Source organism: Octodon degus, unplaced genomic scaffold (assembly GCF_000260255.1).
Source record: "Octodon degus isolate 3935 unplaced genomic scaffold, OctDeg1.0 scaffold00149, whole genome shotgun sequence".
Classification (NCBI taxonomy): Eukaryota; Metazoa; Chordata; class Mammalia; order Rodentia; family Octodontidae; genus Octodon; species Octodon degus.
Window position 1 is genome coordinate 1,723,410 of NW_004524725.1, and position 16,228 is coordinate 1,739,637.

Below are 16,228 nucleotides of genomic sequence, written 5' to 3' on the forward strand. Positions count from 1 at the left end.
AAGCCATGGTGTTATGTTGAGCTGTAAGGGACTCAGGTCAACAATTTCTGACATTGCCAGTGAAGCAGAAGACCCAATACTATTATGGACTGCTGGACTCTTTTAGAATATTTTGCTGAGTTAACACACCTGTAATATTCAAATGACGGAACTAAACAAAAAAGGGGATACAGATGAATGTCCATTTTGTATCTGTGTATTCAAAATGGTTAGGAGAATCGCATCTTGAAACCCAAAGAGAGATTGCTTAAGGGCAGCTTTCTTCTTTAAAGAGAGAGCTGAGGGGCCGGGGAGATGGCTCAGTAGAATAAGTGCTTCCCCGGCAAGCACAAGGGCCTGAGTTCAATCCCTGGTTCCTCAAAACAACAACAACAACAACAACAACAAAAAAAAAAAAAAAAAAAAAAAAAAACAGAGCTGAAATGTTGACTGATAGTCCCTTTGGCTTTGCAGACTTGAATGGATTAAAGGTGATATAGTGGGGTTAGGAGTGGCTGGGAGTTCATACAGCTGCTCGGGCTGCCAGCTGGTCTCCACAGCTAAGGGCATTGCCAGCGGTGGCTGTACAGCTTCCTTTTCCTGTATGTAGATTGAGTTTCTTTTATCCAAAATGCCCGAGACTGGAAGTGTTTGTGCCTTTGGACTTTTGGGGTTTGGAAATATTTTCATTGACTCTATGCCTTAAGCATCTCTAATCTGAAAAATGTGGGCATGATCCAGAATTGGAAACTTTTTTTTTTTTTGGCACAGGGTCTTGTTATGCAGTTTGGACTTGTAGTGATCCTCCTGTCTCAGCCACCCTAGGACTGGGATTACAGATGTGCACCACCATGCCTGGTTTCAGTGCCTGGCATGGCGAGCCCGGTTCCAGGGCTGGCACAGCATGTAGTACCGGGGATCAAACTTGAGATGTTGCACTTCCCAGCAAGTGCTTACACTGCCAAGCTACCTCCCTAGCCTAAGAATCTGAAACTTTTTGAACACTGCTTGAAAGTCTTCAGTTTTGAGCATTACAGATTTTGGATTTTTGGATTAGAGGTGCCCCCAACTCATGTGCTACTTTCTTTCTAAATTGATGCCCTCGAGTTGCTCTCCTCATACTAATAAACCAAACCATCTTTTTCTCTGCATTCTAGAGGTTAAAAGAAAAGCAGACCAGAGCTTTAAAATTCTGGTTTGAAGTTGAATATGTGCCTCACTGTGATGTTCTGTGACAGTCTAAGATCAGAGAAGAACCGACTGTTCAAAGGAGCTGCTAGTCAAAACCACAGGAACACTGTGACCGAGGAGACTTCCTTTTACAGTGCCGTATTGTAGAGTCCAGATGACCAATTCTGTATTGTAATAGGAGCAACCCTGCCTACTCCTCTAACATGATTATACACACCACAGATACTTTCTTTTGGTGAGATTCTTTTTAATGGTAAAAGTGTAGTTTGAATTATTCCCGTCTCATCGAGTCCTACCGCAATTGTTGGTGTGTAGACGGTGCCTGTGTGTTGCACATATCGGTCCTGGTGACAATCCTGGCCTTTTACTGAGCTACATCTGCAGCCCTATCTCTCTCTATATCTATCTATCTATCTATCTATCTATCTATCTATCTATCTATCTATCTATCTATGTCTCTATCTATCTCTCTATTGTTTTGAGGTAGGGTCTTGCCAAGATGCCTAGGCTGGTCATAAACTTGTGATCCCCCTGCCAGCTTCCCAATGTTGGGATTACAGGTATGCACCACCATATAAATTATATCTTTTTGTGGCAGTGTTCAAACATCATGTTTAAGTTTTTTGTGTATATTTAGAGAAATGGTGGTGGGGGGTACAGGCATATTTTTGAGGATCAAACTCAGGCCTTCACACATGCCTGGCAGCACTGTATTACTGAACTACTTTTCCACTCAAAGAGATAAGCCTGGTGTGTCACTCGGAGTTAAAGCACATGCAGAGCATTTATAAAGCTCTGGGTTTTACCCCCAAGACCTCAAGAAATCAACAAGGGGGGGGGGAGGAACCCTGAGAGAAAATAAAAGCTGGCTTTCATACTGTGGCAAAAACAATAATGTCTAAGGAATTATGTCATTTTCGAATCTACCATTTTGAAAGTGATACTGTGGACAGAGAAGAAATAGTCTCTCTTGTCCGTTGACTTTTGACCTTTGCTGCTTGTACTGAGAGCCTCTTGCCATTAATAGGCTGTTTTTGCTGATACAGAGTCGACCCCAGATGTCTGTTTGGGAAAAGCCTGCTAACCTTGACCACAGCATCTGTTCCCATTCGACTGCCGTCGGACGGGCCTCCGCAGCTGTGCACAGGCCTTGTGAAAAAGCAGGCTTCTTACTGATTTCATTCAACACACATTTATCCCGAGCCCTTTGAGTTTGAGGCATTTTGTAGGTATTTTAGGGGCTCCAAGGGAGCAAGGAAGACAAAGCCCCCCTTGCTAGGGGGCACAACTGCCTGAGGTGGGGTGAGAATGCTAGAAACATAAGTAATTTAGTACGGACAGGGCTCTGATAAGTGCTTCTGTGAAGATCAAAAACAGAAAGCACAAAACTGCCAAGGGGCTTGGGATAGATAGATCTGGCAGTTGTATAGGGATTATAGGTCAGTTTTCTACTACTTTTCAGTTGAATAAATGAGTTGATTTTAAACGGTTTGCCCCGTTTCTTAGTTGCTGTTGTAAAATGGGATGCAGTAGTTTCTGCTCCTTAGAAGTGTTTATCTTTGAAGCAGACTCTTTAAAATTCTAAGAGCCAGTGGTTAGGTCTTTTCCCCAAGCTAGAGAGCAAGGAGAGCGTGTGAGCTGGTAGGCCGCGTGGGGATCTCTGTCTGGCACTGATAGAGTGGAAGATGGAGACCGGGGAGAATGGGAGGAGGCCTGAGAAGAAGGGCTCACACCTGAAGTCTTCTTCGGTCCCTCAGCCCTCTTCTGCATCCTGCATGCCCCAAGTGAGCCATTTGGGCAGTTCTTCAGATAGCCCCTGCACTCAGACACCTGGGTATTTCTGGTGCCTGGGTTTTCCTTCTTAGCTGTACGCTGTTTAAAAACCTCCATCTATGAATGAAGGCTGCACCACCCACTGGGCCTTCCCAGCTCGCATGAACTGGCCCCAGGTCACTTTTCCAGGCCCGTCTTTCTTTCCTCGGCGGCTCTCCATCCAGCAGCGGGCCAGATATCCCCTGGGTTGCTGGGTACACCCCTTTCCTTTTCTATGACCCAGTGTCATTGCCCTGCACCTCCAGTGCCCTTGCAGCTCCAGCTGGCATTTGCTGAATGACACATGTTCTTGTTTGGTCCTGTATCACAGTCATGTGAAGGGTTCATTTTCTTTATTGGAATAGAAGGATTCTGTAGGCTTATGGTCCTACTCCCCCGCCCTCTGCTTTTTAAAAATAATGCCTTTCAGAGAGCAGCACTTAGTAAACAGAAGGGAAGAACGGCATTCACATGACTTTTTTTTTTTTTTTTTTTTTTTTTCCCCCATAATTTTACTGAGAAACAAATAGCAATGAGACAGTTTCAAACCAAGTTGGTAGGACAGTTTCAATAATTAACACATTGCATACATTCGTCCTAGTGGTTAATTGCTGTACAAGATGCGGACATGATATCCTATTTACAAACACTATTAGAACAAATCCCTCTATTCATTAAGACAGTGTAACTATATATCTATCCTCACCATTTTGAATACACAGATACAAAACGGACAGATGAAGGACATGACTCTTATCCCAGGCTATGTTTTGGTAGATTAGAAATAGGGGAACCAGGATATAACAAAGGATAATATCTAAATCGCTCATTAGTATCTTGTGGAGTCTTCTTTGGGCTTGGCTAGGGTTTATAAAAAGACAAAGTTTTGAAATTTATAAGTAATTCTTGGTGGCTTGTGTGCCTATAAAAATTACAAAGTAATTAGGTTTTGTGGTGGCGTCATCTCAAGCAAATCTGCACTGATTATGTTAGGGTGCCTGGCTGTTTAAAAACCTCCATCTATGAATGAAGGCTGCACCACCCACTGGGCCTTCCCAGCTCGCATGAACTGGCCCCAGGTCACTTTTCCAGGCCCGTCTTTCTTTCCTCTGTGGCTCCTGGCCACACGCATCTCAGGCATTTAGTTGTAGTGAACACGGGCAAGTGTGATGAAGCATTTCCACCAGCAGGGGCTCTGAAGGGTTGGGTATTTGGTGACGTTCAGGGTGATGCAGGCAGACCTTTGGGGCGGAGGAGCCAGAAGAGAGTCGTAATAGAAAAATGAGAAGATGACGCAGGCTTGGGGTGCTTTGCTTTTGTTTTGGATTGGTGATCCTTTCAAGACATAATGCACGAATGTCTGCTGGACCAAGAGCCCGGCGTATGTGAACTATGGCTCCTGTCTGTGGTGGCCCATCTGTAAATGCTGTGGTATTTGTGTGCAGCTTCACATGTCCTCCTTTAGGTCATCTCTGGATTATAATTCTGAATACATTGTAAATGCCACATAAGTGATCTGTTTTTTAAGGGATAATGATGAGAAACATGTACTTATTAGTACAGATGAAGCTTACTTGAAAAATTATTTTTGATAAGCTGGTGGAATTCACAGGTGAATATGTCATGGATACTGAGGGCTAACTATGTATTTCTAGTCAGTTATACATAGGATTTTGCATAACAGGACAATAATAACATGCACTGAGCATACATAAGCCTGCTGAGTAGGCTTACTGATTTAAATGCTTCAAGTTAAAGCCCAGAGATAGTTTACATGGGGTCCAACAGTCCAGTGAGTCTGAGATCTGGTGGGACATTAGCCTTTCCTTGCAAATATTCAAGTAGAGGTGATGAGAAGGATTTTCTAAACTGAGTAGAAGATTCGCCTAATTTCTGAGGCCCCGCATAGCTGTCTGTAAAACTGGGCTGTGAATTCTCCGGTGATAAAATGCTGCCTGTACTGTCACTCCACCAGTCACCATTAGACTGGCCCGTGCCAAGATGGCTTTCCATGTAGTAAAAGGCACCTGACAGTCCTAAACTTTTACAGGGAGATTGTTAGTTTCATCAAGTATGTTGGATCCCTTAGAGAAAATTGGCTCTATAAATGTAACAGTTAATCTAGATTTCATAATGTCTCTGTTGATTCATTTCTCAAAAACAAATGGCATGTTTACTGCTCAGTAAACATCTCAGTTTGGAGCTTGCTAGTTTTATAAAGAAAGTATAGACGGCAGGGAAGGGGCAAAAGATGTGCATGCTGGGAGAACTGGCAGCTCATCCTGTGCACTTGTCCAGACAGTGTGCTCTACTAATAAGCTAAAGTGGACTCTGAGCCCATTTTGCTTTGTAGTCATCATGTAAATACAGAGAAACACACTGGATATGGGCAGATTATTTAGTAAGTGGCAGATTCACTATCAAATAAACCTGTCTAGAACCGTGACCTTGTGTTTTAACATACTGAACAACAGCCAACTTCGTGGTCATTAAAGTGCTAGACATAGTTTTGTCTCCATGAATGTTTATAAAAGAAATTAAGGTAAATCTTTTGCCAGGATGACTTTATTTAAAATAGTATTGACTTAAAGCAGCTCTTATTCTTTGACTAGATACCTTATGATTCATTAATAAGGCACAGGACAAGCCAGATGTGGTTTGTTCCCCCTCTCCCAGACTCTTGCCAAGGTTTCTTGCTTTCACGTTAACTAGATTTCCCTATGTAGTACTTGGAACTATTAGGAAGACAATAGTCTCCGCCATCCAAATTGTTTTTATTTTAATGACTCATAAAAATAATACTTGCTCTCTTTAAAATCTTACCTTTCTTAGTATTTTATCCTTTCTTAGGACAATAATGTACTAGGTTTCTTGGGATTAGCAAGAGGAGCTGTGGGTTACAATAAAAGAGCGCCTTTACACCTTTTTGTCATTTCTGAGAATAATTGTTGGAGTTCAGATGTATCCAACAGAAGTAAAATCTGAGTAGCCTCTAAAATATTTTTTAATAAATACATTTTGTACTTTACCATGGTCCTTTTCAGTTACCCTTGACTGGTGGAACGGCAACAATAAAATCTGGTGTATATTCAGTAAGAATGGAAAAAAAATTGGTGTATAGTTCAGGACAGAGCCGTGTGTGTGTGTGTGTGTGTGTGTGTGTGTGTGTGTACTTTGGGGACGGAATGTAGGTCCTTCAACATGCTGTGCAAGAGCTCTACCACTAAGCTATATCCCTAGCCCCTATCGCCTTTTAAAAAAAATATATTGTTTAGAATATGAATCCTTCAGCAGAGTCATAAATTCAATGTGTTTTGACTTTTTCACTTTCGTTTTCATTTCTCTTGTTGGTTTGTTGGTTAATTAATTGCTTTCCTAAAAAACTTTTTTATATAAAGACTATAAACTGAAATGAGGTTTAAATCACTTTGTTTATATCTTTCCAGATTTTTCCTATTACCTTTTTTTTTTTTTTTCCTTTTAAAATTCAAAAATGTAAAGATAGAAGGGTGGAAAAATAAGCTTACTGTTGAGATAAGCGAAATGGTGTAAAGTTGTACTCTGATTCCCAAGTAGATGATTTGGTAGGCAGGAGCTATTTAATATGCAAGTGTTTTAAAGATTCTACTGTGCTAAAATGAGGGAGAATTTAAATATGGAAACTGCACTGGCACACATGAAACAGAACAATAAGAGGCAGTGTCTAATTTTGGCCTAAACTCAGTGCTAGCCCTCTTATTCTCGGGAATGGAGGTGCAAGCGAGTGTAGATTCGATAGTCAGCTGTTGTGTTTTCTGTGAAGCCAAGGGCTGTCAGCTTCCCAGGTGTCTGCCTTACTGTTTGGTTGCTGAGACGCAAGGCTGATACCCGCAGCTTGGAGGAGGGTGCCGTATTTGGGCCCACTGCAGTGGCTTCAGTCCTTGTGTGGCTGGCTGGCTCCTGGGCAGGGCGGCATGCTGGGGTGCTGCTTGGGCATGGCTCACAGGAGCTGGGGAGAGCAAGAAGCCCTCCCAGGCCAGTCCCAGCCTCCTGCTTCATCTGACCAGAGCCTACCCGCAGCAAGCCAGCCAGACTCCCCAGAATTCAGTCACTTTTCAAAAGCCCCACCATTGGGTGCAGGGGCTTTGGGGGACTTACTGACATAATCATACAATTGGGGAAGCCCCGGGGTCAGGATTGCCAGCTTCTGATCAGGCCTGGGCCTTCTTGGCTCGGGTCCTAGGGCCCCTATGTGCCCTTCTCACCCCCTCAGTACTGTCATTGTCTCATTTGTGCCACCCGCTTTGACCCCCCTGCCCATTTCTTCACTCCTCGCGGCCTGCTGGGACAGCCACTCAGGTCCTTTCCATATTCAGCTTATTTCCCAGCCTACTTGTCCGAGTTGGGTGTCTCCGCCTGCACAGATTGCTCATTGAGGGCCTCGGCAACTTCCTTATCTTTGAATTGGTGCTCTGCACCCCTCCGACTGGAATGTGTGCATCATCGAGGGCAGCCTGCCATCTGTGAGAAACACATTCCTCTCACCGCTCAGAGGATACCACATGGCCTCTTTCCTCCCAACTTCCTGGTAGCCCCTCTCTCTTGCTGCTTCCTTCTGTTCGGCGTAAAGTGTGACACTGTCCTGCCACAGTGGGACCCTTCCTTTCCATAGCTGCATCCTCTCTCTGAATCATATCATCTAGTTTTATCACCTGAAGTCCTTTCAAAATGTTGGCCGCTCCTAACTTTGCCCCGCTTGCCTGTGTAGAGTGGGTTCATATCCCAGGTACTTCATGGGATACCCATGTGCCTCTGCTGTGGGCATTTCTGAGTGTCGGAAATGTCCCTCAGGCCTGCAGTACTTCAGGTCTTTCCCTCATAGTAACGGGCACCACGAGTCATCCAGCTGCTAAAGCTTGAGTGTAGATTTTTGCTTTCTTCTTTAGTGCTTCCAGACCCCAGTAGCCCAGTATCAGCAGTTCTTTTCTGTCTCTCCGCTGTGCATCCCAGATCTAACCATTCCCTCCTTCTCCACTGTCGCCTCCCTGGCACAGGCACCGCGCTTGTAGATCTCCCTCAGGGCTTCCCTTTCTTGCACTCTTTCTCTGTATAGCAGCTACTCTGGCCTTTCACAAAGCTGAATTAGATCCTGTCATGTCTGCTCAACCAGAGACTGTAAGAGAAGTGTGTTAGCACTGCGAGGAGACCGCTGCCTTGAATTTGTTGAGAGACAACTTTTCCATGGTGGTCTGCCCCATAGTTTTGGCCTTGTACTTGGACATGTGAAGCTAGCTGCTTTGAGATGTGAGTTCTTCCCCCTACAATTAAGACATAAAGCAGCGCAATCTGTGCTGAGGGACAAGCACTGTAGTGTGAGGATGCTCATCAGCTGGGCTCCACAGAGAAAGTAATATTCTCCCGCGGCTTGAGGAGTGAGTCGGTTTTCAGTGTGATCTGTGTAGCGGGGATGGAGAGTGTAAAGTTCTAGGACAGCAGAGTACCTGGCCTCAGGAGAGGTACAAGTGTTTTAGGAGATTCCTTTTTCCAAGAGCACCTGTTAGTTTGGAGTAAGAGCTCTACCCATAGTGGGAAATGACATAGTAGTGTTCATGAGGCCTGTTGTGGGGACTTTAGAGACTGCTTTCAAGTTTAGGTGAGGGGAAGCCATCTTGACCATGTGACAGCAAAACTCCCTTGTCAGGGGTCAGCTGAGACTCTCAAGAGTGCCATCTTCTTTCTCCGGGGCAACTAATAATGCATTGTCTCTGCGTGTCTCCGATGTTTGAGGTCCGGTTGCTAGGATAAGAAAGCCTTGGCTTAGAAAGCCTGCACCACATGGTGCCCGTTAGGTGGCCCCCGTGAGTAGTGGTCATGCTCTTGATTTTGAAGAGTCAGGCAAGTTAGGTGTTTGAGCTAACCCTCATTTGTTTTCTTAAGAGAAAGGCCAGGGAAGCTAATGTGCTATTTTAAGTGATCCTTTGAATTCTCATTTTAGAATTAATCACAATGAACGGTTGGAGTTCCTGGGCGATGCTGTTGTGGAGTTCCTGACCAGGTGAGTAGGTTTTTTCACAGTTCTCCAGTAGTTCCATTTTGTAGGTGACATACTTATTACATTACTTTCTTTGTAATTAGCCAAACAAGGCACTGAAACACCGTGGATTTCATCTCTTCCTTAGAGCTTAAAGGCCATGTGTCTGTGGCTCTCGCCCTGACAACTTGCACTGACTGCTCTGTAATGAGCAGGATTACAGGATGAAAGGCGGGTGTCTCTGGCCTGTCAAGCACATGTTACAGTTGCTCACAGCCCCAGGAGATCAGCTGGGCTTGGTCAGTGCTTCAGAGTTTATATTCAATTTGAAAAGAAAGGAATGATATTTTAAAATGTCATTTCATCTTTGAGGATTTGTCTTTGATCCTTTTCTTTTTCTGATCTAAAGAGAAGTAAAGCTTACAAGTAGTTTTAATGACTAGATTTTGGGGTGTGTGCATGCATGTGTGTGACTGTATGTGTTTTTGGATCCTTATTTTGGAGATAGGGGTAGGAAACTGCATTTTGTTTTCCCACGCTCTTTCTTTTAGAGGGAGGTAACACATGCTTCCCTTAGGACTATCTTGAGCTATTTTTATTGTCTTTAGGTCATTTTACAAGGAGGAAGAAGGGCTATTCCCTGATCCTCTGAGATGAAATGGGCTTGCTCAGCTGCTGTGACCCGTGGTGGGCCTCACAACTGCCTGTGCTGTGGGGGAGGTCAGCTGCCTTTGTTGTCTGGCTGGGTGTCCCTGTGGCTTTGGGCCCGGTGCCCACGCTCCTGTCTTCATCTCCTTCTGGCAGAGCTGTCCGTGTGGTGCTCTTGCCTCTGCTCCCGACCCTGTCTGCTGCCCTCCATGTCCTGCTCAGTGCTTCTAGGACTCTCCTCCAGGGTCACCTGTCACCCAGCCTAAGGGAAAACATTTGATTATAGACCCAGCTCAGGTTTCAGATCTGTTTGTTCTTAATAGACATACGCATAATGACAGATTGTTTTGGTCTACGTGGTTATCAGATCTCGAGAAGTCTTTTAACAGACACCAGTGCAGACAGAGGGGTCCATCGTGCTGTTTGGGTTTTGGCACATACACATACACTTTGCCTACCATTTAGCTTGCAGTGCCCGGTAGTGTGGGTCAGTTCTCTGTGCAGATGTGGTGTGCTAGCCCTATTCCTGTGACCCCGAGCTTCAGGTAGACTTCTGCGATCCGTATTTATTCATGTGGTCTTTTTTTCCCCCCAGTGTCCATTTGTACTACTTGTTTCCTAGTCTGGAGGAAGGAGGGTTGGCAACATACCGGACTGCCATAGTTCAGAACCAGCACCTTGCCATGCTCGCTAAGGTATGTGACGCTTCGGAAGTCTTTGTGCTTCTGTAGTCTGCACATAATTCTGCATTTGACCGAGTAACTCTTTAGAATATATTAAGAATATAATATTTTGCAGACCAGAAAGTGCATTTTATTTGGGTTTTAAGGATTCAGCCTTATTAGTTCTGTTACCTTTGTGAATTTCACCAGTAGCTAATGAACTCCACAGTGAGGTAACTTGAAAATCAATGAAAACTTTGACAGATGTACATGAATAGGGTTCACATGTGGGGAAAAGGAACACGAGAACAGAGCAAAAGAAATGAAAGATTTTGTAGCTTCCCTTTGTGTAATATTTCTGTATTACATTTGTTATTAATTTCTGTAAACAACCGGAATTATAGCTTTGAAAAAAGTACTTCAGATAATTTACCCACAAGGGGTGCTTTATAGGTACTTGAGAGGCCCCCAGCTCATGGGTCGCATCAGTTAGATTGCGGGTTTCTGCCGTCCAGCTTACCTCAGGAGTGACGAGAGGAAATTTTTTTTTTTTTTTTTTTTTTTGTATTAGGGAAGGGTCTACAGAGTGTTCAGGGTCTCACTACTAGATCAGATTCGTAGTGACCTGCCTGTTTACAGCCTACCAAGAGCTGGGATTACAGGTGTACACCACCACACCCAGCCCAGTCTCAGTGGCCCTCTCAGTGTGCCCCGGGGGCGGGGCCGGCATGGGGGACCCCTGGCCCCTGCGCCTGCTTGCAGGCCCTTTAATCCGGAAACTCTTAATTCAGTTTCCCGCCGGAGATTTACTTACATGGTCTGCTTTGAGTTTCCATCTCTATGTGGTGTCCTATAGAAATGGGATGGGCACTTTGGCTGACCCCACAGAGTTCCAGTCCGTGTATGTTTTTCTGTAAACAGGATGGCCCACAGCCAATTTGTTCTCTTTCCCAGGCTTCTGCTTTCTTATCTACAGAGTGGAAGTGGCATTAGCCCCTGTCTCCTGGGCAGGTTCTGAGGATTGAGATTAGGAATTGTCTAAGGCACTTGGTATGATACTTGTTCATCGTTGCCGCATGAGGTGTTAATAAACATGCAGAAACTAGTTGTTTTTATTTTTGCTACAACTTTTTATGATAAATCCTTACACTTTATGGACCCTAGAGTTTATGCAGTAGTAGGCAGAATTGTGGCTCTTAAATCCCTGAACACTGAGGGAGGATCCAGTAGAAAGCTTTTATGAGCATCTCTTAAATTTCACCTTAAGTAATTTCTTTTTTCCCTACATTTTGATGTAAAAGTAGGAATTTAACTGAAAAGACTAGGTAAAACTCACCCTAATTTTATGAGTGGTCTCTTATACGCTCTTGCCAAGACATTAATTATATCCAGAATTGTGGTTCAGTTTAGTCTGGTTTTTGTGTTAAGAATGCGTTGTTTTATTTTGTGTAACATTGTGACCACCACAGTTACAGTAGTAAGTTTTGAGCCTGCTTTGGTGGCATTTGAAAATGTAGTCAGCGATGCCTTAATGAAAAATTGTAGGCACCAAGGTAAGCCCATTTGGGTCTAGTCACCTGCCGGTGAATGAAATTCCACAGTTCTCGGTAACGCCTTAGTGTGTGGTTGATTTAATTGTCAAAATGCTTCCTGATGGTTCACATAAATGCATTGGAAGTGTACATTAGCAAGCTGCTTGTCACTCTTTCCCCTGTTGTCTTCTTTTCAGTTTAGAGTATAGTAGAATTGCATAATTATTTTTCAAACACTTACAAAAATGACAGCAGGGAAGATATTTACAAAGTGTGGGAAATTGCCGCAGCAGAAAAACAGAAGCTATTACATAGCACACTGGGTACAGTACAGAGCCGTGCAGGAGGGAGAGCCCACTCTCCCCTCAAGACGTTCTCTGTGGTCTCGGCCCACCAGGCCCAGCCTCGACGTGCCCAGAGCATCTGGCGCCAGCAGAAGGCCGAGGTGGCCCGCGGGAGGCCGAGGTGGCCCACCCTTCTGGCCAGGCCAGCAGTCCTTACCTGAGCATGGAGGTTGCTCGCAAATTCTTGAGCCCTCAGGGTCTCATAAGAGCTGTGAGTTAGCTGTCCAGACCCGAGTACTTTAAAGTGTACACAGCAGAATGTTATTCTCTCCTCCTTTCCCCTTGGTGCTGGGAATTGAACTAAGGACCCCACACATACTAAGCACCCACTACCGTGACGCTACACCCTTGGCCCTCACTCTCTTTTTCAAAGTTCCACAAATGCCTACATGGAAAATAAGGATAATAGATTAGGGAGTATAAGAAGTTGGAAAATTCACAGCACTCCAGAATGACTGTTTATAAGCTGAAATGTGGTTTGAAATCTGCTCTCAAGCAGGGCTCCAGAGATAGCAAACAATTGGATTTTCCCTGTGAAGTTATGAAACAGATGAAAATTTACATATTCTAGTATAAACTTGTACACTTTGGGATCAATTTTTTGAAAAAGGTGTTTGTTTTTGCTGCTGTTACATTTATGGTAGTTAAAACTCTCATTTGAGTATATTTTCCACCCTGGGTTCCTAGCAACGCAAAATACTGATAGCATAGCTATCTTGTTTTTATTGTCTCTGTCTTTTTTCTAGTATGAATAGGTGTGGATCATTAGCATATGTCCTGAGGTACACCAAATCTGACTCTTACCTGAAGACAAGACCCATTGTTCTAGGTCGTTCACTGACTTGTGACGTTTCCACATTACGTGGCATATTCTAATGCAGTGAATTGTAATGTATCAAATTCTAATGCAGCTTAGAGTTTACTGCATTCAATCACATGGTAATAGATTTATTGTATATTTATGAGAAGAGTTTTATAAAACATCTTTTGTCCGGTTCTAAAAAGACTAATATTTAACTATATATTGGTATAAAAAATAAGTAGCAATAGAAATCAAAGTAAAGGCAAAATATTTGGATAAGGCTGAAATGTAACCAAAGGTAAAGTTAGTGTACACTTAATGTTTTTATAAGTCCATCATCTAATTCTGGGTCATAAATATGAGTCTAAACTTCTGAGACCAAATAGCAAAAAAGAAAAAAGAAATGTAATTCACAGCAAATGCTATTTGTAAAGCCTGTAAGAAAAATTTAAGACGTTGCTAAGGATGCACTAAGCCCACAGAAAAGTGCGCTTGCAAGCTCTGCGGAGGGGACACAAGCGCACAGATACAAGATCCCCTCACATTTTCACCAGATTAAGAATATTTTACAGGTGTAAGGCATTTTGAAATCTTCTAATAGATTTACTCTACCATTTACTCTACCTTTAAAAATCTGTTCTGTGTGATACTGACTCAGTATCTTGTAAGTCTAGAATCGAAGAAAATCTCCAAGCTTCGGGTTAGCCTTGTGTCTTCCTAAGCACCCTGGATGAACCGAGGCACTCCTGGGCTTATGGAAATCTCATCCCATCCTGGCTAGCACTTGGATTTGGAGAACTCAGATCTGACCTTTTATGAACCTTTATTAAACCATTGAAGTTTGGGAAGGGGTGGAGTTAGTTAGAAGAGAAGCATATGTAAAGAATTCCTAACGAGTGGTAGGTTAGACTCTTAGTAAACTAACACAAGGCCATCGCCCCGATTCTCAGGAGATGCTGAGCCATCATGGTTAGGATTTTTGGCAAACTCTAACTTTTTGTCATTTTGAATATTCTAGAAACTTGAACTGGATCGCTTTATGCTGTATGCGCATGGCCCCGACCTTTGTAGAGAATCAGACCTCCGACATGCAATGGCTAATTGTTTTGAAGCACTGATAGGTAATATGCCTTTAAACTTTGCTTTTGCTGGTCAGGAACAGTTTGGACAGCACATACGATTCAAAGTGGAAACCTGGGACAGAATGACGTGCTCCCGCAGCGTTGGACACAGTCCCTGCCCCTTGTGATTACGTTTGCACCTCCAGAGCAGCGGCCATACTTTCAGTTCTTTGCAGTCTTCATAACTGATGTCATGCAGATGCTTAATGTTTCCTGAACTGAAGTACCTTAATGTGCAGATGGACTGCTCTCCAGCTTTGATTGGATGCCTCATAAAAATCAAACAGAAACCAGGTTCCTAAAGAGGCCCCCACTGTTGTTTTTTGTTCACATATAATTTTCAAAACTTTTCAGATGTAAATATCTTGAAAACACATTTTTAAAATCTCAAAGGCTTGAATCTGTGTAACTGCAATTTATTCACTTAATACAAGTCTGTGTAGACACTTCACAGCTTGAGTTCTTTTATTTTTTTAATGTTATGTCTTTCATACAGGGTCTTACTACACAGCTTAGACTCAGGGATCCTCCTGTCTCAGCCTCCCCAGCGCTGGGATTACAGGTGTGCACTGCCACGCCCAGTTTTGGTGGCCAGCTCTGTGTGCCCAGGGCGGGGCCACACAGCCTGTGGTTCCAGAACCCAGGTCTTTGCCCTTGCCTGGGCAGGCACTTAGACCGCGGAGCTATCTCCATGACCCAACATCATGGGTTCTTCACACTAGTGGCTTCTTTATTTCTCCGTAACCAAAATACAGGTAGCTGTTGACACAGAAAAGTTATGAGGAATGAATTAGCTGGTGATTGCAAGTATGCTTTACAATGAAATGTTGTAGTAGATTTCCTGATTCTTTTTCAGGTAAATGATTAAGTACATTTTATTTTTCAAAGGCCTTTGTATTTCTTATCATTTTTTGCCCTCTTTCTTTGAAAAAGAATATAAAAGCTTATTATAGTTTCTTGCTAATGTTAGTAGCAAGAGAATGTTTGATAATTATCTACAGTCTTTTACAGCTATGTCTAGTTTTCACAAATAGATCTATTTTCAGAGAGTTTATCAAATGAAATTACTGTGCTCTGTACACATAATGTTGACAGTTAGGTGGCTTCAGAGCCAAGAAGATGTGATTCACTTCCCTGTTCCATTATCAGATCTGTGTTTTTGGCAAGTTATCTCATCGATTTGATCTTTAGTTTCTGTATCTGAGCAACAGATATAGTATCACTTACCTCATTGAGTTCTTGAAAGGATCGTAGTATCCAGCCCACGAAGTCCAATACAGAGTGGAGTTCCACTTAGTTATGTCCACCCCCAAATCACCTACAGGAACCTCAGTTGTATCAATCTTTTTTAACACCCACCTACTGACATGTCCCATGTAAATGAAGATAAGAATACAGAAATGGAACTGGGGTCTTAGCTCGTTGGGTAGAGCACTTGCCTAGCACATGCAGGACCCTGGGTACCGTGCTCAACACATGTGTGCGCATGCACACATGCACATGTACACAGTCACACAAAAGGTGATTGTCGAAATGATCTGCACAGTGTCCAGGGCATACATAAGTCAGTGCCCTGAGCCACAGCACTTGCTGCTATCACTACTGTTATTACAACGGCTGATAGCTCTCGAAAGCCCTGATAACTACATGTTTTAACATCATGCATGGAAAAGTAGGCTTCTAAGGATGGATGTAAAAATAGGATTTCAAGAAAATATGATTATCCTACTCCAGAGCTATTTGAAACCAAATTAAAATGTGAACATAGTGCTTACTAGTTATGTCTGTCAGGCTTTTGCTTAAGTAGATATATAACATACTTGGTTTGAAACATAAAGTACAGATAGCAAAAGTAAAATGAAATATTTTCTTTAGTATAGTCAAGTATTTGTGGCTCTTTCCTTTACTGAGATTTATACCTGTACCCTTTCTGATAGTTTACAGTAGATTTAGATTTTAGTGAATTGAAGTTTGATTTTCAACTCATTTATAACACAAAGTATAGCTAAAAGAAGGAAAACGTTACCTTTAAAACAATTGCTTCTGAACAAGTTGAGTTTTTTTCCAAGTGATTTGCAGTTTTACTTTTTGCTTTTCACAGAGTGCTAGTTGTCTGATATATATATA

The 16,228-nt window shown here is 43.0% G+C and overlaps 1 protein-coding gene across 6 annotated transcripts in view; it reads left to right on the forward strand.

Annotated features, from left to right (window-relative positions):
- The window catches only part of Drosha (drosha ribonuclease III), a 133,874-nt gene that overhangs the window by 89,379 nt on the left and 28,267 nt on the right, over positions 1–16,228 (forward strand). For all 6 annotated transcript variants that reach the window (XM_004642293.2, XM_023702367.1, XM_004642294.3 and 3 more), the window contains 3 exons: positions 8,957–9,016; positions 10,236–10,335; positions 13,999–14,101. In XM_004642293.2, the coding sequence (XP_004642350.1) occupies positions 8,957–9,016; positions 10,236–10,335; positions 13,999–14,101 (263 nt within the window). The remainder of the gene's footprint in view (positions 1–8,956; positions 9,017–10,235; positions 10,336–13,998; positions 14,102–16,228) is intronic.